The sequence below is a fragment of the Eublepharis macularius genome, chromosome 4, assembly GCF_028583425.1.
Source record: "Eublepharis macularius isolate TG4126 chromosome 4, MPM_Emac_v1.0, whole genome shotgun sequence".
NCBI lineage: Eukaryota > Metazoa > Chordata > Lepidosauria > Squamata > Eublepharidae > Eublepharis > Eublepharis macularius.
The window spans coordinates 110,278,904-110,304,521 of NC_072793.1; the positions used below are offsets into that span (position 1 = coordinate 110,278,904).

A 25,618-nucleotide genomic window follows, 5' to 3' on the forward strand; every position below is an offset into this window, starting at 1 on the left:
CTAATTTTGGGGTGCAGAGGGCAAGTAACTGTTCCAGTTCCTTATTCACATCACTTTCCAAAACAAACTTTATGGAGGCAACCGAAATAGGATCTCTTAGCTCCAGAACTGTTTTTTGGATTGGCACCAGCACATGCCTTCTTGTAAGAGACGTGTGGGGAATGTAGGGGCTGTGTTATTTGGAGTGATCCAAAGATTGCTGGGGGGGGGGCTGCCTTCCCCCTTCCTAACTGTGAATCAACTTCAGTTTTGTCCTACTGTTGGAGATGAGCAAACATTCTGTTTTGCAGATGGAGTAAGTAATGCACAAAAAAGTCCTGACAATAAGGTTGCCGAAGTACGTAAGCCTTGACAAACAAACACACAGATTAGATTTGGGCTGGAGGGAGAAAGGAACAAAATTGCCCCTGACTCTTCTAATCAACAGAGCTGAGATGAGACAGGAAAGGGCATCCCCTTCTCAGTACAGTAAATCTATTAGAAAAAATTAGTGCTATTACAGTCTATATACATAATAAAGTTAAACCAGTATATAAAAATAAGATTATACTACATAGGGATGTGCACTGGAAAAAAATTCATTATAACTTTATTTCTGGGCTTCAGGGGGGAATTTTTATGGTGATTGCTTATTTCTGGGTAAGATGTTACCAGTTTGAATTCAAATTTGTGTGAGTTTTTTTTGTTCTGGAGTTCTGAGACCATTCTTTTCAATGTGAATGCATATCAGGGTTTAGTGCAGCTGCTTATAAAGATAATGGCACCACATTTGCAAAGAAGACCATCCTTCATCTAATCTAAAGCCATCCTAAATTTCAAGCAGATTGAACTAAGGGGGTTGCTCTGAACTGGAAAGCCAGTTTGGTGTAGTGGTTAAGAGCGGGAGACTCTAATCTGGAGAACCAGGTTTGATTCCCCACTCCTTGCTTGAAGCCAGATGGGTGACTGTGGGTCAGTCACAGCTCTCTCCAAGCTCTCTCAGCCCCACCCACCTCACAGGATGACTGCTGTGGGGATAATAATAATATATCTTGTAAACTGCTCTGAGTGGGCATCAAATTGTCCTGAAGGGCGGTATATAAATCGAATGTTGTTGTTATTTTTAATTGTCTCTACTAATTCCTAAAGTGGCTTCCAAGCAGCAGCCAGCAGGAGAACCCTAGCTGGCCACCAGCATTTTTTTAAAAAAACCAGCTCTGTCTGCATTCATTTCATTTCCCTACTCCTACAGTGACTGATTTTTTAAAAACCTTTCCAGTGAGAACTCTGTATTTGCCATCCTTCCTTGTTCTTGTCTTCTGTTTGTTTTCATTCACAGTGAGAAAAGCTTCCTTTGTAGATGCTGTCGGTTTGCCATTATTCCTTACGGAGGAAAATGCAGGGGGGGGGTTGTTTTTCAACCAAATGACACCAAAATTGCAGGGCAGTTTCTTCTGCCTGTTTAGTGAAGAACCACCCCCCCTCCAAGTTTCAAGCAAATTGGACAAAGGGTTTGAATTCTACTGCCCCCTGAACATGTCCATGCTTTCTACTTTCGGGGGGGGGGGAAACCTCTCTTTCCACCCCACACAAGACAGGGGAAGGTTAATAGCTGCTTGGGATTGGCAGGGAGTGCTCTGTGCTCCTCCCTTGCAAGAGTGTGATTGGAAGGGAGAAACGCCATCGTCCAGTAAAAAACAACAACAATAAAATGTGCTCATGTTGATGGCTAGTAAGTATTGGAATTTGAAAACAAAAACAAAATGGATACTTTCAAAAAGGGTGTTTTGTTATTCCCAAGCATCTTTAATTTACTGTTTTGTAAAATCAAGGTAATGATGCAAAACAGTGATTTCTGTGTATATTTTTGACTCAGGAATTCTATTATGCACACCCTTACTACATATTCCTTTAACCTTCAAAATTAAAATTAAAAAGCTTTTGTTATATTGATGAGAAGAACATGTAGTTTCAGCTGCAGCTTGGGAAAAATCAAGTTTGAATTAAAATACTAAGGGATATCTTTTATAAAATCATCCTAAATGTTTACTTTACATCTATATGAGACATAATATATACCTATGTTGTCATCTTGCATTCCATAACAGAACGCTTCCTCATTGCCTATAACTTACTCAATCTTTCTGACTTTTTAACGGTAAAGAACTGGAATTCACTTTTACTACAACGTTATATACCTACATAAGTTCCTACATAATATCTTCAGTCCTTGGTATATAACGTTTTATATAATTCCAATAGTTATGCACACGTAAAAACCTTTTTGCTAGAAGATACCAGACTAGTTCATCAATCTTTCAATAGAAGGCACTTGTGGACACAGATCTGTGTGATGTACCCTTCCTCCAAACAGTTCCTTCTAACCCTGGGAAAGGTGATTCTTCAGGCTGCCTGGACAAACACCCACACCAGTTAGATAGGTGCTAGAGTTTGGTAGGAGGCAGGAAGGGCACCCTCAGAGCATACTAGTTCATGCAGGACCTTTGACTCTAGGAAAACATCTTCCTTGTGTCAGAAAGGATTGCTGGGAAGTGGGGAACATGAGAAATATCCATGATCTTTGTGCCCACGAATTGCTGTAGCCGGCATTATTTTCACATCTCGTTTAGAGAGCCCATGAATGGAAGCCATCTACAAATACACCTGAGTTAGAACTACACCAAGTGCTCTGTTAATGTAAGGCACTTCTGTAAGCCGCATGGAATTTTTCCTGCCTCACCATCCCGTTATAGCTCAAAATGTTCCCCAATAGCCTTGGGGAACAAGAACCGCCAGAAAAGTATGAGGATTAAATCAGACATCTGCAGTGGCAATAAGGAGATTGGCAGAATTTGCCTCCCCTTCTGTTAATAGAAAATTTAGTCTGAACCTTTCCAAATATTTATCTCCCTTCTATCCTTTTCACAGCATTTTTCATCACAGATGTTTTACTTCTCTCATAATTGTACAGATGACACTTTCTCTCTCAGGATGGTTTATATTTGAACCCACATGGAAATCATTACAAAAGCCAGTCTACACAAAAGGATGCCAGAATTGACTCTCATTCTAGGTGCATCTCAGTAATAGGTCATACAACTAATGATTGGGAAGAACTATCAGTAGTATTCTGCTTATTAAAACCAGACTGCAAATGTGTATTATTTTAAACCGCACTGCACAAGTTTAAACAGACACTCTCCAGAATTATGTACGGATTTAAATATTAAAATTAAGATTAGTGGGGTTAAACACATTCATTGCTTAAACTCTTCAGCCTGAGACCTACATTCCACTACCAAAAATAACTGCCAGCAGTGAGTATGCCAACAGAAGGTGTGTATTGTTGATATATGAAATGTTTTCATGATTGTGAAGAATTATGTTTAATTGTAAAGAATCCTCCAAATGAATTTAGCTACATGATAATGCCTGAAGTAAGGGAATGCAAAGCTCCTAGAAGGATGAAAAGTGTTAATTGGGAATCATGTCAAGTCAAAGGTACATTAGTGGAATTTCTGTTTCTAAAAATGAATGTTGCCATTCTCAATGGAAAAGGAAAAACAAAACAACAAAAAGTGAAACCATTCTTACATGAAGCTTAATAATGATGACTGAGGCCTCATCAAATGCCTACTCAAATACAAGTTTTTTTATAAAACCCTAAATTAAAAAATTGATTCAGTGAATCTTTTATATAGATATTATCACATGCAATGATCTAATCAATTAAAAGTAGCCACTAACCTGCCCCCCAAAGCAAATGGTTTAATAAAACCCTATGGCTGGCTAAACAGAAAGTAAACCAGTTTGGTAAAAGTGAATATGTATGTGTAAATTTAGATGCAGAGAGAGACACATGCATATAATTACACATACTATAGATTCAGGTTTACAAATAGATTACTGTAACAGAGTTAAAACCTCCCTTTTACTGCCACATTAAATCTCAAACTGGTATTAAAAGAAATATTATACTTTAAAGAAATAGCTACACTTCATTTTATACAGAAGTCAGAATAATAAAAAGGTAGATAAAACTTTGCTACTAGTTGTTATAATATAATTCAGCAGAGTGTGCATGATGTTACAAACAGCAATATTATCAGCAATAGTACAAACAAAGAGTAAATCTAATGTTCTGCACACATAGCTGAAGTTTATTGCTTGACATCTGGAATACACCAGGACATTGATTTCCAATAATAATAGCAGAGGCCACATGTTTAAGTTCTCCATATAAAAGTGAAATGTAGTGCTTGGAAATTTAAAATACATACATTTCAAAGCCAGAGCACAACAGCTATAATTTTCAATATTTTAACTTCTCCCACCATCTAGATAAGTTAAAATTTTAGGCCAAATATAGTGGTGAAATTAACACTTTTCAAAATACTTTTCATATGATGGCAGCAGAGGTATTCATATGCTACAGTTTCAGCAAAATCTAGATCCTCTGTTGTAAACAATAAAATAAAGTAGCATCAGTCACACACTATGTATGCTTTATGTTTTTCTAGATAGAATTTTAGAGGGCTTCACTCAATTTCATTCATCAATATACTACATGGATACACATAAGCACAAAATGCACAGGAAGCAGCCAGTACACAATGACTTTGGTGGATTTTTTCCCTAATAACAATAATATACGGAAGAAAACAATGAAAAAAAGGAAGCAAAACTAAACAAATTACTCCTAGCATTAAACCTAGTATAAACTTACAAGTTTCCTTCGTCTTCTTTCCCCTTTAAAAGTATATATAGAAAGCTACAACAGTTTAATATTTTCAAATGAAATTTTTGAAAAAGCAGGCAGGAAAGCAAAAAAACCACTAAGAAAACCACACATTTAACATCCCTACTTTACATTTTTAGGTTTTCATATTAACAGATTAGTATTTTAACATATATTTAAAATATATCTATCAAACCTCATTCTCTATATTATATATGTAACAATGGAGAAATGAGAAAACTACCTGCTTCAGAGAGATCTCTAAGGGAGCTACTGAGTGCACTCCTTTTAAGTCCCTCTCCTGTGGCATAGCTGTCATCAAGGCAGGCTCTGTTCAATGTTCCATTGCCAGATTCTTTTTTCAAGCTAGAACATTGAGACAGACTTGGTCGCACAACACCTTTCTGCTTTTCTAGCTCAGCTGAAAAAAATAAATAAATACATGGCAAGAGTCAGATAACGGGCTTAAAAGTAGAATCAGAGTCCCTGGAATTACATCTATGCCCTTGGATGTGCATTTTCCTGCAGAGGTACATGCAATGTGCCAGCACCTAGTAATATACTCTGGTCATTCAGAACCACAATTTTATCTCTACCACCATTCAAACCTATCTTCTTGAGATGTTTTTCTAAACTGAACAACAGCAATCCACATTTGGTCAAAATGAACACCAAAGTAACAGAATTTTTTAAAAACCTTAGGAGTGGCACTGAGCATGCCACCAGCTGCCTACAAACTATGAAGTTATTATTTCCAGTACAGAATACCCACAGAAAATGAATTAATATGTATATATATAAATCAGTTTGACTTCTGATGCAATTTGTAGCACAAATTACACCAGCTTTCGGAGTATACACGGTAATTTTATAAAGGGTGGGTTGGGATGGGGATAAAACGTCATGGAGCAATGTACCTCCTTAAGGTTGAGAAATGTGAGGAGTAGGGAGCTGCTGAAGACAAAGGGTTTTTTTTTCCCCATTTCCAAATTGACCTCACTTTTCAGATGAGGATTTAACTTCATTCAAAAAATAAACTTTTATACATATGCCAAACATAATTAATCTCTAATCACTCTAATATATGTACCTTTGTACTTACACTCTATTCTGTGCTTTTCCATTTCCTGCACCTCTGCAACTGATTCCCTCAGATCATCTGTAAATTTTTTTCTATCTTGAGGATTTGGTGCATTGAAATTTATCAGAACTTTTATGTCTGCTCCTGGAACAGCTGATGTGAGCCGTATGCCATTTGGATAATCTAGAAAGTAGTAAAAACATTTTGGAGTTTTTTATTAGTTTGATTTTGGAGTTGTGAAGCTTCTTCCTAGATTATCTAAATACAAAAAAATTACAACTCAGTTAAAGATTATCATCTTCAAAACATTTTAAAATAGACATTATTGAACATTTATTCAGCGATAACGACAAATAAAACTAATCCTTACTATATTTCCAATAAATTACACATAGGGTAAGATCCAAAGTGTCTTTCTGCTCATAAATGGACTCCCTCCATCAGCTGAAGAGTAACTTTGGATAACCAGTGGTTCCAATTCATAATGATTTACTGGTGGGCTTAGAAACATTAGAACTGGGGGTGTGCGCTTCGGGTTCCTGGTTTGGAAAAAAAACCCAAACCAGGCCCAATTTGTAAAGATCAGGTATTTCTCAATTGGGGCCAGTATGATGGCCCTAATTTGGAAATACCGAATCAAAGCTTCCCAAAGCAATTTGGGTCGCTTCGGGAAGCTTCAGGGCCTTTTTAAAGGGCTTCCTCCCACAACCACCCCACTCACATGGGACATCCTGGCGGCAGTAGAAGCAGCGGTGTAGGTGGTGCAGGTGTTGGCCGCAGCAGCGGTGGAGGCGCCTGCTCCGGTCTTCCCCACCACCCAGCTGGCCACTGCGGAGGCGGAAGCAGTGGCGAGGGTGATGAAGGCACCAGCTGCAGCCTTCCCTGCCACCCTGCTGGCCGCTGTGGCAGTGGAGGTGCCGGCTGCGGCTTTCCTTGCTGCCCCGCTGGCCGCTGCAGAGGCAGAAGTGGCGGCATGGGCAGCGGAGGTGCCAGTTCCAGCCTTCTCCACCACCCAGCTGGCCACTGCAGAGGCGGAGGAAGCGGCACGGGCAGCGGAGGAGCTGGCTCCTGCCTTTGGAAAAGGTAAGTGGGGTTGGGGTTGGGGGAAGGGGGGCTCACGGGGGGTCTCACTTCGGAATACCCACTTCCTAAGCATATATTGCAATCATATTTCATATTGGACTTTTTCCGGGACTCTTTTCTATTAATTATGCACATCTATTGAGATTGTGGGTCCTGTTGATTATATAACTTCATATGGTTACAATCTAAACAATACACCATAGGTGATATAAATTGACTACACATTGTGTTATGTCCTTTTATATTTGTAGCACACTTCCATTCAAGACACAACCAGTTTGACTGCTGGTTGCGAACAGATTTTTTAAATTTTTCAAACAAAGCTACTTGTGTCTCATTTTCAATGTGGGGTTGAGCCATTTTTTTAAAACTTGTTTTTCCCAAGTTTTCAATGTGCTTCCCATTGACTGTGGAATACTGTTTGAAATGTCAGTAGCATTTCCAACAACATTTTTTAATTTTTCCACCTAATTCCAGCACATTTTTGAACAAATATAGATCAAAGCTATAACATTGTATTGATGGATGTAGCAGGTTCTTTGAATTTCCAGTTTTCACTTTTTTTAAAAAAAGTAAGTCTCTAGCCTCTACCCTCTCACAGATGTGCCTTTTTCTTTTTCTTTTTTAAATTTTTTAATTTTTAATATCTAACATAGAAAACTACAAAAGACTACAAAGATATAAGGGAAAAAAGGGGGGACTGGGGAAAAGGGAAGAGCAACATATGAACAAAAAACACTACATGTCTTGTATTCCCTTCATGCTGCAATTTTTCTTTAAAGTTAACTTTCTAATATGCTATCAGATTGGTAGATCTTATACAATACAGACTATATTCAGGATCAGGTCTTCTCCCACCCCCCCGCGTCTCGGTCTGAGTTCTCTCTGCGCAGCTGCAGCAGCTGCGCTTGTTCTCTCCTCCCCCCCCCACTTTCCCCTTCAGACTTTGAACTTTCTTCTTGCTGAAACTCCTGATGGTTGAACAAAAAGTCTGTCAGCTGTACTTCCGATGTAATCTTGTAGGTGTGATCCTTATATCTGAACCAGACGCCTTCCGGAAACAACCATTTGTATTTTACATCACATTTCCTCAGGAAAGCCGCAAGTCCTTTATACTTAAATCTTCTTTTACGAGCCAGAAATGGAACGTCCTTCAATATTTTAACCTTGTTGCCCAAATAGTCCAAGTCCACATTATACGAATTATATAAGATGGTGTCCCGAGTCTTCTTAGATGAAAAGTCAATAATAATCTCGCGAGGCACCTGACGCTTCATTACATACTTTGAAGATGTCCGACGGACTTCCAAAATATCGCTTTTTAACTCTTCTTTAGTTGCCTTTGCGAATGCCGCCAAAAGTCCCGACACCAAATCTTTTAAATTTTCACTTTGTTCCTCTTTTACATTTTGAAGACGCAGTAACGTTTGGGCACGGTCCACTTGCAATCCTATTATTTGATTCTCCAAGAGCTTCACTTCTTTACTTGTTGCTTTCATGAGTACTACATTTTCGCGTGCAGACTGCTCTGCTCGAGACGCTGTTTCTTTAATGGTTTTAACTTCGCTTTCCACTGAATCAACCTTTTGCCCCATTTCGTTTATCTTCGCTACAAAGGGCTGCACAGCTTCAAAGACTGCTCGTCTGACCGTCTCTTCCAAAGTTTCCCCCTTCCCCTGTAACATCGCCATCACCGATTTACTCATTGCAGGGCTCTGCTTTCTTGTCGCCATCTTAGGGGGGGGGGCGCCAGCTAAGTTCCGAAACTCCGTGAAGGGGAAGAAATCCACACCTTCTTAGTTTCAACTCCCACCAATCCTTCACATACGCTTAGAAACCAGAAGGGATTCGCTTACTTACAGGTTTTCACCTTAAATCTGCTTATTGCCGTTCTCCATGGCCCGGCTGCACGCGATGTGCTGCGCAAGTCTGCCGGCCTCTGTTGGAACAAACGGGCAATTTACCCCCTGCATTGCTTTCAGGGGGGTTCTTCCCGCCGCGCTCCAGACCCTGGCTCCCTCACTGGGAGTCCTGGGGGTTAACCCTCACAAGTCAACCGCCCGGTCAGGCTGCTCGGACGTTTCCTCCCGGACCTGCGGAGAGGAGCGTCCGACATAGCCGGGAAAATGAAACCGAATCCCAATGTGCCTTTTTCTTTATATCTCTTTTTTTTTCTTTATACTGCAAGAGAAGAGGCTAGAGACTGTTTTAAAAAACGAAAGCTGGTAATTCTGAGAACCTGCTACACCTATTGTTACAACACTATAGTTTGGTGGGTGGGTGGGTAGCCACTTCCAGCAATTTACATACGATTCATAAATTGATGTAAATGCTGTTTGAAACTGGTACCTTCACATGCCTTTACACAAAGTTCGAGTTGCAATGGATAACAATTGGGTTAAAATACAAATGTGAAAAGGGCTATAGTTTGGGCCTAGAAAGGCAGTCCTAATAGTTTCAATTTTATTGTCTATATTTAAGAAAAATATATTTGTAGATAGGGTATCACAGTATTTTTGTGTAGTGTAATGGCCAGTGTTGAACTGGGATCTGGGAGACCCAGTTTCAAATCTCCACTCTGCCATAGAAGCTCACTGGGTGATCTTGAGCCAGTTGCATACACTTAGCTGAACCTGCCTCACAGGGATGTTGGGAGGATAAAATAGAGGAGAGGAGAATGATGTAAGCTGCTTTGAGACACCACTGGGGAGAAAGGTGGGGTATAAATAATGTAAATAAATGTAAATAAAATTTAAAAATGCCAGCTATCCTATGAGTTACAAAGTAAAGCAGGTTTTAATATTCTGTGCATCTAAAGCTGCTTGATATTTTAGGAGCAACAAGGATTATTGTCAAGATATTTAATTAAAACCTGCTGATAACAAAGGACAAAATAGCTGTTACAAATTAAACTGCATGTCGTAGGCCAGCCTTGGCTGGACTCTCTACCTGCTGGCGATTCCTCCTCAGAGGATGAGGGGCTGGAAGAGCCAGCAGAGCCAGCAGAACCCCGCCCCCGCAGTCCCTGAAGAGCCATCCAGCAACCAGCAACCAGGTCCCTTGGTGCAAGCTAGAGATGGAGAGGGGTTGTGCAGAGAGGAGGAGGAACCGGTGCCTCGGAGATCCAAGCTTCTCGAGCCAGCCGCAAGGCGGACAGCTCGAGCAAGGGAGGCCATTTGGGAATGGCAGGCGCAGTGACAGATGGAGCAGGATGCCGAGGGTGACGCGGGGCAATCAAGTGAAGAAGAAACACCTGGCTTTACGCCGTCCTCAGCATATAAGCAGAATGTCGTTCTGAGCATAGAAGCCCAGAGCAACGTCATTCACCACTCCTTGCACCCAGCACCTCGGCTCCTGGAAGCTTTGCCTCGAGCCCTGCCCTCACTTGGATAGACTTGTTTCCTGACTTAGGCTTTGTCCTCGACCACTCCTTGCTTGTCTCCGTGTTTGACTGACAACTCGGCTTTCTGACCTCAGCTTGGCTTTTGGATTCTTGTTTGCTCGCTCCGCTGACAGACTGACTTTCTGGCTCTCAACCCCGGTGTGTCTTGGACTCTCACTCGCTTTCTCCCTCGCCCAGCCCTGCTCGTGACACGTTGCTCCCACCCCTCAACAACAAGCAGCATGGACACGGGAGCCGCTGCTGCGCTGGTAGCGCAAAACCAAACATTGCAGCAGAGGGTTGACCAACTGACTAATGCAGTGGCCAAACTTCAGCAACAGTTGCAGCAGCAAGCTCAGGCAACGCCGCCACCCCCACCGGCCATGCCCAAGTGCCTGGTAAGCACACCTGAGAAGTTTGTGGGTAGTGTGGAGGAATTTCCCGTCTTCCTCACCTAGTGCCAGCTGTACATTAGCCTGCGCCCATGAGACTTTCCCGATGACCGGACCAATGTGGGTTTCATTCTGAGCTTATTGAAAGGCCAGGCTGCCAAGTGGTCTACCCCCCTGCTCCTTGAATCGTTGCCGCTGTTACAGGACTATGCTGGGTTTGTGGAGCGGCTCCAGCAAGCCTTTGCGAACCCAGTTAAGGCTATCCAACACCTTCACCAGGAGCAGGGTTCGGTGGCAGCCTACTTGGCAGAGTTCCAGCTTCTGGTCCAGGACCTCTCGTGGAATGAGGTGGCGCTGATGGACCAGTTCATGGAGGGCCTGTCTGATGAAGTCGTGGATGAGCTGGCCCGGACTGAACGTTCATCAACCCTCCAAGGCCTAGTGGTCCTATGCCAGCGCATCGACCAGTGCCTGGAAGCCCGGAAACAGGTGTGCAGCGAGGTCTCACAGCGGATGGGTTTTCGCAGGCCAGCACCTGTAGCTAGCTACTTGTCATGGCCCAGTCTGAGAGTGAGGTCTCCTCTGGAGGAGAGGAGCCTCGTGTAGCCAGCCAAGACTCCTCAGGAGAAGAGGAGCCCTGTGTAGCCAGCCCTAGCCCTGATTCAGCAGAAGCCAGCAATCAGGAGCAACAGCTGCTGGCTGATCAGAGCTTACAGCCAGCAGCTGAGGCACCAGCACCCTCTAGCTCCAATACTACAGAGGAAGCTCAGCCAGGGACTTCTACAGGTGCAGCGCAGCCAAGAGCCTCCACCCCCCCAGGTTCACCCACGCCCAAGGAACGCCGCAGGCAGCGCCAGAGACTGGAACTGCAGGAGAGACAGCGCAGTGCTCGCCTCTTGAGCCAACGCCAGCTGCTGGAGAGTGACGATGAGTAGTGGCAGGATAGAGCCCCAGCAGCTGGCTGAAAACCACGCCTGGCTATAAGAGCCAGTCTGGAGGAACTGCTGGGCGTGGAAGCAACGTGTCTACTGCCTGCAACCACTCCGTGTTCTGTGAACCTTGCCCGTGCCTGCTTTTGGACCTGACACTATCGGTGACTGACCTTGGACTGTGCCTGACCTCGCTCTTGGACTCTGGACTCACTCCTGGCTTTATCTCGTGCTCTGACCACCGGTTTGACTTGGCTTTTGCTCTTGGAACTTCCTTTTGACTTTGGCCTTAAGGTTTGGACTTGAACCACCCTGCTTGGGCTGGCCCAGCCCGTGACACTACTCCTCCCCAGCCAACCCGGGAGTGGCAGAACCCAAGGAACCCATGCAACTGGGAGGTGCACGACCATGCCTCACGGCCGTGGAGAAGACACAGTGACACACCAGGGGCTTTGCCTGTACTGTGGAGGGGATGGCCATTATGCCAATGCCTGCCAGGAGAAGCGCTGTCCAGAGGTAGCAGCAAAAGCCAGGCCCTGGCTCGGGGCAGCCCACATGGACTGGGGTGAGACATCTGTACCAATGGGGCCCTCAATGTTGGAGGGGGGACCTCCTTATCCCCCTAGAGATTTGGTTGCCAGATGGGAGGCGCCTGGAAACAACTGCTATGGTCGACTCTGGCGCTTCTCGGAGCTTCATGGGCCAAGAGTTCGACTGCCAACACAGCGTCCCCATGTGGGAGAAGCCAGTTCATTCCTTGGGGGAAGCCATAGACGGGGGCCTTCTGAAATCCGGTCCAGGAACCCACGAGACGGAGACTGTGGAGATACTCATGGAGGGCCACTGGGACTGACTCCAGTTCGATCTGGTCCACATGCCGCACTTCCCTGTTGTGCTGAGCCTGACCTGGCTCACAAGTGGTAACCCCCTCACCGACTGGAAGTGCTAGGTAGTCCAGTTTACCTCCACGAAGCCAGTCCCCTCCCAGAGGCTGCTTGCCAGTTCCAGTACAAGCCCTCAGGGAGCCTCACTTCCACCCCACTACGCCGAATTCGCAGACGTGTTTGAGGAAAAAGGAGCTGACCAGCTGCCGCCCCACCGGCCGTATGACTGCGCTATTAATCTGATGCCCAATAAGCCCTGACCCATTTCTACTCTCTGACCGAGCCTGAGCGCCTGGCACTCCAAGAATTCCTGACTAAGACCCTACAGCGTGGTTTCATCCGGCCCTCAACCTCGCCCACGTTGGCACCAGTCCTGTTTGTGAAAAAGAAGGGAGGGGAGCTCAGAGTGTGCCATGACTACTGGGCCCTGAACCAGATCACAATCCAGGACCGCTACCCACTATCCCTGATTCCAGAGCTCCTGGACCGGCTCTGGGGAGCAACCCGCTTAACCAAACTTGACCTGCGAGGGGTGTACAATTTGATCCGGATTCGCAAGGGGGACAAATGAAAGACTGCCTTTGGGACTCGATACGGCCAATTCATGCCATTTGGCCTGTGTAATGTGCCCTCGATCTTCCAGAGGTACATAAATGACGTGTTCTGTGACCTGTTGGACTGCTACGTCATAGTGTACCTTGATAATATCTTGGTGTTCTCCCGGAACCCGGCCAGGCATACCGAGCACGACTGGGCTGTACTCCGGCGGTTGAGACAACATGGCTTGTACGCCAAGCTCAAGAAGTGTGAGTTCGACCAGAAAGAGGTAGAATTTCTGGGGCACCGTGTCTCCATCCAGGGCCTCCAGATGGATCCAGCCAAAGTTGACACTGTGCTCTCCTGGCAGGCCCCCAGGAGCTGGAAGGATGTCCAGGGGTTCACAAACTACTACAGTCAGTTCATCCCTAAGTTTGCTGAACTGGCGGTCCCGCTAACCCAGCTCGTCCAACCCCGAGTCCCCTTCACTTGGCCCCTGGAGGCCCAGCAGGCCTTCCAAGCCCTGAAGAACTGCTTCACAACTGGCCCCATCCTATGATACCCAGATGTGAACCAGCCTTTTTTTGTCGAAGTTGATGCCTCCGACATGGTGTTAGGGGCCATCCTGGTGCAACAGGACTCCCCTGAAGGTCCACTACACTGCTGTGTGTACTACTCTTGTTAACTCACACCTGCCGAGCGATATTACACCATTTGGGGGAGAGAGTTGCTGGCTATCAAGGCTGCATTTGAGACTTGGAGGCACCATCTGGAAGGAGCGCGGCACCTGATCACTATGCACTCAGACCACCGCAACCTGGAACACCTCCAGACCGCCCAGAACCTGAACCAGTGCCAGATCCGGTGGGCCGTGTTCTTTGCCCGGTTCCAGTTCACCATCCGCTACGTCCCTGGTGCCCAGAACAAACAGGCGGATGCCTTGTCCCGGAAACCAGAGTTTGCCCAACAGGATGAGAAAACCCTTGCAGCCACCACAATTCTTCCACCCGAGGTCTTTGCGACAACAGAAGAGCCTACCTCCCTGTGACTCCGAGTCCAGCAAGCCCAGCAGGACAACCCGTGGGCCCAGCGCATCACTCAGCTCCTGCCTGACCCGGCCCAGCTGGACCCACCTGGGTACCGGCTCCAACAGGACCTTCTAACCCACAACAACTGGATCTATGTGCCCCCTGGGTCCCTATGTTGGGAAGTGCTGCAGCTGGTTCATGATGATCTGGCCGCGGGGCACTTTGGGAGGTACAACCCACACCTTCTCTCCTGAGAGTTCTGGTGACCTTGGAGGCAGGGCGATGTAGCCCGCTATGTACAGTCTTGCGAGGTGTGCCACTGCACCAAAGATGTCCCTGGGAAACCGGCTGGCCTGTTGCAACCCCTGCCAAATCCAACAAGACCATGGGAGTCGATCTTCTTGGACTTCATCATGGACCTTCCCCCATCAGGGGGGCATACCTGCATCACCGTAATAGTGGACCTCTTCACCAAGATGGCGCACTTTGTCCCTTGTCCCGTGCCACCAACAGCTAAGGAAGCCACATGCCTATACCTGCACCATGTCTTCCGTTTACACGGGATTCCTCAGCGCCTAATCTCAGATTGGGGGATGCAGTTCACCTCCCACTTCTGATAAGCTCTCCAGGCTCTCCTTGGCACCCGCATCCACTTATGCTCCTTGCACCACCCACAGATTGATGGGCAAACAGAACGAACAAACGCCACCTTAGAGCAGTATCTCCGGTGTTATACCAATTATCAACAACACAACTGGGCCGACCTACTCCCCTTTGGCAGAGTTCGCATAATAACTCCGTTCACTCCTTGACCCGGCAGACACCTTTCCTGGCCAATTATGGACACCATCCACGGTATTTCCCTCAGACAGCTCCAGATTTTGCAGTCCTGGTGGCAAACACCTTTGTGCAGGAACTTCAAGCCTTGCATCAAGTACTACAGGAGCAACTAGACCAAGCCAAGCAGGCCTATAAGTCTGCTGCAGACCAACACTGATGGGAGGGGGAGGTCCTCACAGTGTGTGACAGGGTATGGCTCTCCATCAAGCACATCCGGTCCCAAAAGCCCTTCTTGAAAACTGGATCATCAGTTCATCGGGCCCTACCGGCTAGTGGAGCAGGTCAACCTGGTTGCGTTCCCAACACTTTGGATCCACCCGGTCTTTCACCGATCCCTGCTCACTCCGACAACACCCCCGCACCCACTGCACAACTCAGCACCCCCGCCACCACCGGTACTGGTGGATGGCCAGGAGGAATACGAGATGGACCAGATCGTGGAATCTCATCGGTACTGGGGGCGGCTACAGTATCTGGTGGAGCGGAAGGGATATGGGCCAGATGACAGGTCCTGGGAGCCAGTGGAGAACCTCCATGCTCCACATCTCCTCTGGCGATTCCATCGGGCATACCCTGACAAGCCAGGCCCTCCTGGTCACTCAGAGGAAAGGGGCCTTGGGAGGGGGGATGGTGTCGTAGGCCAGCCTCGGCTGGGTTCTCTACCTGCTGGCGATTCTTCCTCAGAGGATGAGGGGCTGGAAGAGCCAGCGGAGCCAGCAGAAAAGCCCCCCGCAGTCCGACCAGCAACCAGGTCCCTCGGCACAAGCTAGAGAGGGAGAGGGGTCACGCAGAGAGAAGGAGGAACTGGCGCCTCGGAGATCCAAGCCTCTTGAGCTGGCTGCAAGGCAGAGGGCTCGAGCAAGGGAGGCCGTTTGGGAATGGCAAAGGAGTGCGTGCCTGCAGGCGCAGCAGCAGACAAAGCTGGACACTGAGGGCGAAGCAGGGCAATCAAGTGAAGGAGAAACACCTGGCCTTACGCCGTCCTGAGCATATAAGCAGAATGCTGGGCAGGGCCCAGCATGGAAGCAACATTGTTCACCACTCCTTGCGCCTAGCAGCTCGGCTCCTGGAAGCTTCACCTCTGCCTCGTACCCTGCCCTGGCTTGGATAGATCTCCTGTTTCCTGACTTCGGCTTTGTCCTCGACCACTCCTTGCTTGTCTCCGTGTTTGACTGACGATTCGGCTTTCTGACCTCGGCTTGGCTTTCAGATTCTCATTTGCTCACTACACTGAAGGACTGACTTTCTGTGTGTCTTGGACTCTCTCTCCCTCCCTCGCCCAGCCCTGCTCATGACACTGCATTTCATTCTTGAATATCAGCAGCTGACTATCTGGAAGTCTCCAGTACCTGGTAATAGCTCCAACAAAGAAGTTTCCAATAGCAGGCAACTCTTTGCTAAGTTTTTTTAAAAAGTAGATGCCAATATCCATAAATGGGGAAGGTTTGAAATTATGCACAAAGAGCATCAGCTTTCTGTACTTCTTGAAAATGAGTCAAGCAAAGACAAAAAAGTCCTTTCCATAATAAATCACAAAGCCAGTTTCCACTACTTAACCTTGTGATCCTATCAATCTATACAAGGTCACCAGGGCTCAATACTAAGGGCGTCTAAAAGGTTCAGTGAACTTAAAATTTCAAACATTTATTAAATATTCTAGTGTGGATAGTTTTATATCAAGATGCTTCCAAGAAAATAAAGCAAATATTTTATTTTTCTAGCAGCCAAGTTGTTAAACATTAAAGAGAAGGCCATACAGAAAGTACACAACCAAGTGAAATCTTTATTATATCCACAAAAGGAACATCAGGAGGAAACTTTGAATTAAACTGGCTGCCGGCAAAAGCCACCTGGAAAGTAAAACTGCTCTTGATAAAACCACTTAAACCACTTTGAAGCTCTTGATAAAAGAGGCAGAATTACAGCTCTTCCAAGTATGGCGAGCCAGGAGGGTCAATACAATACACAAATAAACAAATCTCTTACACCAGGGGTGGGCAATTGTTTTGGCTCGGGGGCCACTTTGTGGGAGCGGAGGTTAGCGGAGGGCCGCACCTTTTAAAATGATTGCATTCATTAGTTAACTTTGCATTTCAGAAAAGGTATCATAAAAATCAATAAATATAAATTAAATAAAATAGTGGTAGTTTTATTCAATTTATTTATTGTTTTACTGTTGCAAAGACAAAATTGAAATTAACCAGATCAACCAGAAAAGCGCGTATCTACACTGCGCATGCGTATTGACGTAGCTGTCCTAGTGGAAAATACGAGACGAATCTTCGGTCGCGCACGGGAAGGGAATCTCGGTTCAAGGCGGATTTTTCTGACTGTCTTGGCGGGCCACAAAAAACTCTGTAGCGGGCCGCATGTGGCCCGCGGGCCGCAATTTGCCCACCCCTGTCTTACACCAATCACTTAAGCAGCACCATCCAAATAAGAACAATGTCAGCCTTCAGTCTATCCAGATGTATTGTGTACAAATACAGAGTTCAGTTTGTACAAACATACATCACTAAGCTGTTGCTGCATGTCAAAAACCAGCAGAATTGAAAACAGAATCTGGCATATTCATCTGTCTTGGAAGGCAAAAGCATATTCATCTATCGGGGAAGGCAAAGGGAATAACAGGGTCATAATGGCCGAAAACATGTAAAAAAACTGGCTTTCGTTGCTCTGCAGATTCTGACACAGAGTTAGTAAATTCCCAAGCAATAGTTCAATAACGGGCCAAGATCAGAAAAGTCTACTTGCAGTAAGGACTTCTGCATGCAACAGAGAACAAATCTAAGTAGGTCTTCTCGGAATCCTACTCAGGTCTACTTAATGGAGCTTACACTCGGGAAATTGCTCATAGTATTGTACTGTATGTGTGTGCCAAATTTTTCCTTCCTAGGTTTCTTGGGGGTCTGCCCTAAAGACTCCCTGACATTCAAAGGGCCTGGGAGAGACTACCTCCAAAAGAGGCACTAAACATTTTCAGGCCCACACAGCACTTTGCATCCCAGTCTACATACTTAAATGTAATTAATATTATTTCAGTTAACCAGCAACATTAACTGGGTTTTAACAAAATCAGTTGTTAAGGAATAATACTCTCTAAACATAACAAATGCAATATCTGGTGCTATTCCTGTTACATATATTTTTAGTATTCCGGACTGAGTAGAAACAGGACTAGTAATATAAATAATTTTGTGTGTTTTATTACTGTCAGGAATATTAAAAAAATCTTGTAAAGCTCAATCATCCATCAATATAATGAAAGGCAAGGCAATGATATGCAGCACTGGTTTTGTACAAAAGCAGTATATATACTACTGGATTTCCAAACATTTCCTCAGTTCAGTGCTCAGGAAGGTATAACAAATGGAAGTTTAGAAGTCTTTTAAAAGTTAGATTTGGACTGAGTAGGGGCTAGAAAATATATTTTCATTGTTACTGAGCCTCCAGTGAAAAGAAGCTGTCAACGTGCATGTTGTTAAAATGATTTAGTCTAGGAAGTATCTATTTAACTGTTTCCTCATGACCTATGGATATGCTGGAGATAAATACTTTATTTCCTTTCCCATACCTAGCTCGATCTAAAAAATGTATTTTAACTTTATCATCCACTTAGCAATGCCAATCATTTCCATCACCTTGCCAACATCTGAACAATGTTTTGCTGCCTTTGCTTTAACTGACACAGTCCCCAGAAGGTTTATGAATTCCACTCCTTGACAACAAGTTAAACCTGACAGCTGCATCATGCAGATATGCTGGGTGGTGTATTTGTGGCTTGCTGCCTTCAGCTAAAATAATGGCCCAGCACTTCTTTTAGAAAACTGCTGACAGGGTAAGAATCTCAAGGAATACAAGCATCACAAGCCAGACTTCACTGAATCTCTTGGATGTATATATGTTCCAAACTCTTTAGATGTCTCAGAAATAACAACTTAACTCACACAGAACACAGTTTGAATCCCACTGAGGTTCACAAATGTTCAATGAGAAATGCTTACATCTTTTATTTTTAACAACTCTTGTTTCTAGAAACTTTAGAATGAATTAACAGGTAAACAAAATTACAGTGTCATAAATGTGAACATTAAGTTTGGATTACACACCTGTGCGGCAAAACTCCCTGCAGGCACTTCAGGGAGATATGGAATTTACTCACCTGGGCCAGGTCTCAAACCAATAGACCTCAATGAAGAGTTCACCTCTATAGCTTTATTCCACTCTTTTCCTCCCCAAGCATATATATGATTTCATTTTCACTGCCACCAAGGGGCAGGAAACTAGAGGCATAGTTGCCTGGAAACCTAAAATGCAGATTATCTGTTTCTGTTTCTTGAGAGACTCTTCTCCAAATTAAGAATCACACTCATAATTCAAACCACCATGGAAAACTCTGGGAATCTCAAATATTAAAGTACAGCTATATTTATGAAACTGATGGGGAATGTTCATCCAAAAATTATAAAATTATATGAGAGGTTAAAAAAAGACTTACATTGATTCTCAAAAAGGAGAACCTGCATTCCATAGAGAGAAAAGGACTGACGAAAACTGTAGGTGACTGAATTCTTTTTCTTCTGAAAGATCTTGGTGACCTAAACATTTCAACAGACACAAAGTTTAGATGGAAGATATATTCTCTCTCTCTCTCTCTCTCTCTCTCTCTCTCTCTCTCTCTCTCTCACTCACTCACTCACTCACTCACTCACTCACTCTCTCTCTCTCTCACACACACACACACACACACACACACACACACACACACACACACACAGAGTCTCAGTAACTCAAACACATACATCTCAACATCTTGAGAAACACTGTAAAGAAAATTTTACCTAGAATACCACACAAACATAATAAAAGGTAGATTTGCAAAAGGCGCTTCATTGCCTAACTAAATTTGGGTTGCTCCTTATTTTAAATAGGCTCTGCCCTGAAAACCCCTAAATATGAAGAAATTACTCAGCCTGTTAATGTTGCCATTTCCTAGCCTATCAGATCATGGCTCCATGGCTTGGTTGCTTCAGGATCTCTGCTGTTTTCCCACAGAACCTCCACTTGTTTGTTCAGGTGAGGCTCAAATTAAGCCAAATTAGAAAAAAAATGTTACATTGCTTGCAGTTCTATGATCCTTATGTAAGGTCTTACTTTTACCAAATGCAGATATGACAGCTAGCATTTTGGGGAGGAGGAAACTGACATGGTGAGGTGGAGTATGTGGGAATATAATGGGAAAGTGACCCACTTTCCCACTGAAAAGTGCTACCCACAAGCTGCTATTTCCTCCTGGCCATTTCTGAAGCCTGCTCTGCACAGCAGGACACCCTATTCAGTATGTTTTGGAAGTACTGCAGGATGATAATAGAGACAGTGAAACAGACCTCAAGGAAGATGAGTCACATGACCCTGCATTTGGGGCCACTTGACTCAGCTTGCTCCTGACTACCAGCAACATTCCACGGCAGTGGCCCAATGGAAAGTTTCTGGGTAACTTGAAGGGTCTGTTTACCCTAGCTTGTCTAATACAACCTATACTGGCGGTGCAATGCCTCCTCATGATCAAACAATCCATTCCTTAAAGCCTTTCTACCTAGCATTACTTGGCTTAGTTTCATAGAATCATAGAGTTGGAAGGGGCCATACAGACCATCTAGTCCAACCCCCTGCCCAGTGCAGGATTAGCCTAAAGCATCTCTGACAAGTATTCATCCAGCCTCTTCTTGAAAACTGCCAGTGAGGGGGAGCTCACCACCTCCCTAGGCAGCTGATTCCACTTTTGAACTACTCTGACCGTGAAAAAGTTTTTCCTAATATCCAGTCGGTACCTTTGTGCATGTAGTTTTAGCCCATTGCTTCGCGTCCTACCCTCTGCTGCCAACTGGAACAGCTCCCTGCCCTCCTCCAAATGACAGCCTTTCAAATATTTAAAGAGAGCAATCATGTCCCCCCTCAACCTCCTTTTCTCCAAACTAAACATTCCCAAGGCCCTCAGCCTTTCCTCGTAGGGCTCAGTCTCCAGACCCCTGATCATCCTCGTCGCTCTCCTCTGCACCCTCTCGATTTTGTCCACATCCTTTTTGAAGTGAGGCCTCCAGAACTGCACACAGTACTCCAGGTGCGGCCTGACCAAGGCAGTATAGAGAGGGGCTATGACCTCCTGCAATTTCGATGCTATGGCCCCTTTGATACAACCCAGGATTGAATTAGCCTTTTTTGCCACCGCATCACACTGACTGCTCATATTCAGTTTACAGTCCACTCTTACCCCAAGATCCCTTTCACATATACTACTGCCCAGAAGTGTATCCCCCATCCAGTATTTGTGCTTCTCATTTTTGTGGCCCAGATGTAATACTGTGCACTTGTCTTTGTTGAATTGCATCCTATTCACAGCTGCCCACTTCTCCAGAGTATTCAGGTCTTGTTGAATTTTAATTCTATCTTCTTGGGTGTTTGCTACCCCTCCCAATTTGGTATCATCAGCAAATTTAATGAGCAGCCCTTCCACTCCTTCATCCAGATCATTGAGAAAAATATTGAAAAGTACCGGGCCCAAAACCGAGCCCTGCGGCACCCCACTGGACACCTCCCTCCAATCTGATGAAACGCCGTTGACCACCACTCTTTGAGTGCGGTCCTCCAACCAGTTCCCTATCCACCGAACTGTCCTATAGTCTACTCCACAGTCTTCCAGTTTGCCCATCAGAATGTCATGGGGGACCTTATCAAAAGCTTTACTGAAATCCAGTTTCTTTAACTTAGTTTAGTCATTGTACCAGCAAATCTCATATTTGCTATTTCCTTGCACAGCTGCTTTCCATATATCTGCTCCCTTGAGATTGTAGAGCACCTAAGAATATTTGGATCCATTATATACAACCAAATACATTCATGGCTTCTATCTTCTCCATGCTTCCGTCACACCATTTTATCCTTTCATTTGCACTTTGCTTTATCATTTCAATGTTGCAATAGTTTCTTGGTTATTTTCATTTCTCCAGCTTCTCCACTCTTCTCTAATCTCATTCCTCACACATTTTAATTTTTAAAAAAATATAGATAACCAAATGATGGAAACGTGTACATAAGTATATCCATCAAAGTGAATGCACAAGTGCCAAACTCAGCTTTGCATACCACTACTCTTTATACAACCTAAAGACTGGCAAAGCCCTTGAAAAAGCTTTTGATGGCTGCAGAGAAAAATCCCTAGTATTTTCACACCTTGGTAAACAGCATACAAAAATAAGACTTGCCACAGATTATTCAATTAATATCTAATATTTGAATTGCTAATATTTCTAAGTAAATATATATGTTCCAAGTTCATCCCTCCCCTTGTTTAATCGTTAATACAATACATCAATGTATACAAGAAAAAATAAAAGATTCATTCAGTATATTGTATTCTGCTATCAAGTATAATTATCTTTTACCCTTCTCTCTCAGAAGCAAAACAAAATACATCTTACAGGATGAGGCATTCTCTTTGGAAATGCTTCCTTAATATTATCAACATTCTGTGTCTTGACAATATGAAACAGTAACATCTTAGATGTTCATGTTACAGGAGCTTTGCTAAAACTATACAGAACTTCAATTCAAATATAGAGTATAGATTTAAATATAAATTCCATTGCTATTATTCAGGCTTCTCTTTTTAAGTATTAAACAAGAACAAGACATGAAGAGCATAGCAGCTGCAACACTGGCTGCTTCCACACTGAGGTGGTTTTCCGTGATGGACAGGTTGCTGGTGTGACAGTGTGTGAAATCCTCATTGCAACAAAGATTGAGAATGGAAGATGATAATCCATTTTCTCTTAGTTGTTAGCTGTGGTTTCCCTTTCACATGATATGCACTGCACCCCCACCCCACTGTGTTCTCACATGACCATGAGGATTTTCTGTCCACCTATTTTTTGTTTGTTGGTTTTGGGTAGTGCAGCTATGAAGTAGTGCAGTACAACAACTTAAAAAAAACACCTCCCACGTATTTGCCTCAGCACCACAGAATACTTCCCCTTCCTTCCTGTTTAAAAGGCAAGCTGAAGAGTGTATGCTAATTCCCGCAATTGCAGCAAGGGACTAGCCCCTTGTGATCAACAGGGGCTGTAGTTGTAGTTGTCTAGACAGCACTTTACAGAAGTTCTGCAATTGCACTATTCGTGAGTAGACATGGGCACGAACAGCATTACGAATGGAAAAAAACAATGAACAGGCCGCTCGGCTGCTCGCGAATGGGATGTTCGGGAGGCACCATTCCAGCCGAACAGGTGGTTGGCGCAAAGCCTCGTTCATTGCGCTCGGCTGCCGTTCAGGAAGCCAGACACTCAGGCGCCTTCAATCAATTGCCTCAGCAACGGGGCGGGGGGGGGGAGTGTCTGAACTTTGTCTGCATTCCCTCTGTCTCCCCGGACACCCCAATCAAAGCCCAACTTAGCTTGATGGGCAGGTCTTCCTTCCAAGCGTGGAGCTGCAAATTGTTAACTATTGGTAACATGGGAGCAGACACCAGGGGGGAAGGGAGGGAGGAGGGGTGTTCTGTGGTCATGGGACCTCCAATTTCATCCTTGCAAACCCTGTTAGGCAGTTCTGACTGCCAACCACAGACCATCTGCATTTCTCAATCAGACCTCTGCTTATAAAAGGGCACTACGCTCCCAGTTCTGGTTTCACTTTCAGCAAGCAGTGGAGTGGGAGAGAGCTGTTATAGCCTTTTGGGAAAGAGACAGGGAGAGTGCATTGGAGCTGGGCTTTTTTCTGTGTGTGGTGGGTGGGATAGGGAGCTATCCCCTCTGGTTCCAGGGCTGTTTCCAGGCCCTGGGGCCAAGCTCAGTGGGCACCTTGGCTGAGGGCTCCCCCTAATTATTACTGCCTGATCTGGTCCGGTCTCTGGGATTGCTGGGCTAGGGCTCTAGCCTCAGCCTCCAGTTCCAGGGTAGCTGACAGGCCCTGGGGCCAAGCTCAGTGGGCACCCTGGCTGAGGGCTCACATTATTATCAGTGCCTGATCTGGTGGTCAGGCTTGTGGGTGTGCTGGACTAGAGCTCTAGCCTCAGCCTCCGGCTCCAGGGCTGCTGAAAGGCCCTGGGGCCAAGCTCAGTGGGCACCTCGGCTGAGGGCTCACAGTGTTCTCTCCTTTTCTGTCCTCCTTAATTCTAGTTTGGTGGCACAATGAGTCTTCCTGATGTGTTGGCTGCCAAGGGTGGTCGTGAGGTGAAGTGCAAATGCAGTCCTCCTGGTTTACTTGTGGAAAGCAGTACTTGGTGTGGCTCGGGGGCAGCAGACAGTACTCCCGCTCCCCCCAATTCACCTGTGGGGGCTGTGGAGGAGGCCAAAGAGGTCTTTCTGCTGGGGGGGAGAGGATCTCTCTCAACATTTTGAGGAAGGGGTGGGTGACGGATCCCTGGAGGAATGGTTTGTGTTTTATGAAAGATCCCTCCCGTCCCCATCCCAAACTCTTGGTGGTGTCCCCACCTGCAGTCCACCCCTCACTCCATCGTCCATGGCTAGCTCTGCAGCACAGCCTGTAACCATTCATTCTCCTTCCCCTGGGACAGTTAGTGGTCCATGTTTTAACGCCTCCGTACGGAGGCACTTTCAGGCCCTTCCTAATGACTCCCGTGTGGTGTGATGCCGTGCCTGTGATGTCTTGGTGTGCAGAGGCAAAAACCTGAAGCACTGGTCATTGACGGCCCTGACTCGGCACCTGAAAATGTACCACCCGAGCCTGTGGTCTCTGTCCTCACCCAGCGAATCATCCGTTGGGGAGAGAAAGGGGGCGACCAGCTCTTCTGAGTGGGGATCAGTGGGAGGGTCACCAGAATCCACCCCAAGCAAGAATCCTTGCCCTGAGGGTGACGCTGGTGGGAGAGGAGTGATCAAGCAGGCTGTGCTCGCAGAGGTTGTCCCCTCGGGGTCTGGGACAGCGCCGTTTACAATGGCGAGGTTGAGGGCTCAGGAGGCGGGCCTTTGCATCTTGGCAGAGATGATTGCCCTACACGGCTTGCCCATATCCATCGTGGAGTGTGTGGGCTTCCGCAGGCTACTAAAGCATCTTGCCCCTTAGTTCTCCATGCCATCACCATGCACCCTTGCCCGTCGAGTCCAGTGGGTATCTCGAATGAGGGCTGGCACGTTTGGGTCAGGTTTAGCCAGGCCCACTCCCACAGGCTTCTGAGGCCTTGTTAGGCTTTCCTGGCACAGCCAGATCATCATGACACCTCCTTTCCGCGAAGGCAGGAAAGTGGGTGATGCTGGTGGCAGCCTCCTTTGGGCACTTGCGCAACAGCTCAGGAGCTGTTGCACATGTAGTTGAGCCGCACTGATGGATATAGATTTGAAGAAAAGGGATTTTATATACTTTTTATATACTACTTCTGTGCCTTTTCAGTATTACATGCCTTGCACTTTTTCTATGCTCAGGAGCCAATGTAGTATTTGTAATGCAACCTGTAAGAATATGACACTTGAAACAAGAAGAACAGAGAAGAATGTATGCTGACTAAAAATATACTGCTTATAGAGATGCACTTATAGAAATATTACACATATGTTATATTATTCTATGATTCCAATGGGAATCAATACCAGAGAGCCTTTTGTAGATTTATGCAGCAAGCTGGGTCGGCCACCTGTGGCATTATCTCCCTCAAGGCTGCAAAACTGGGAGAAAGGGCAGAAAAGGGGGAAACATTCCTTTCTGCCCATGGACTTCAGTTATCTGAAGGCCCCAAG

The 25,618-nt window shown here is 45.4% G+C and overlaps 1 protein-coding gene across 3 annotated transcripts in view; it reads right to left on the minus strand.

The window, feature by feature from the left end:
• Positions 1 to 25,618, minus strand: part of IQSEC1 (IQ motif and Sec7 domain ArfGEF 1) — a 166,437-nt gene that overhangs the window by 20,291 nt on the left and 120,528 nt on the right. For all 3 annotated transcript variants that reach the window (XM_054977287.1, XM_054977288.1, XM_054977289.1), the window contains exons 10-12: positions 19,372 to 19,471; positions 5,820 to 5,981; positions 4,962 to 5,138 (exon numbers count right to left, since the gene is read on the minus strand). In XM_054977287.1, the coding sequence (XP_054833262.1) occupies positions 4,962 to 5,138; positions 5,820 to 5,981; positions 19,372 to 19,471 (439 nt within the window). The remainder of the gene's footprint in view (positions 1 to 4,961; positions 5,139 to 5,819; positions 5,982 to 19,371; positions 19,472 to 25,618) is intronic.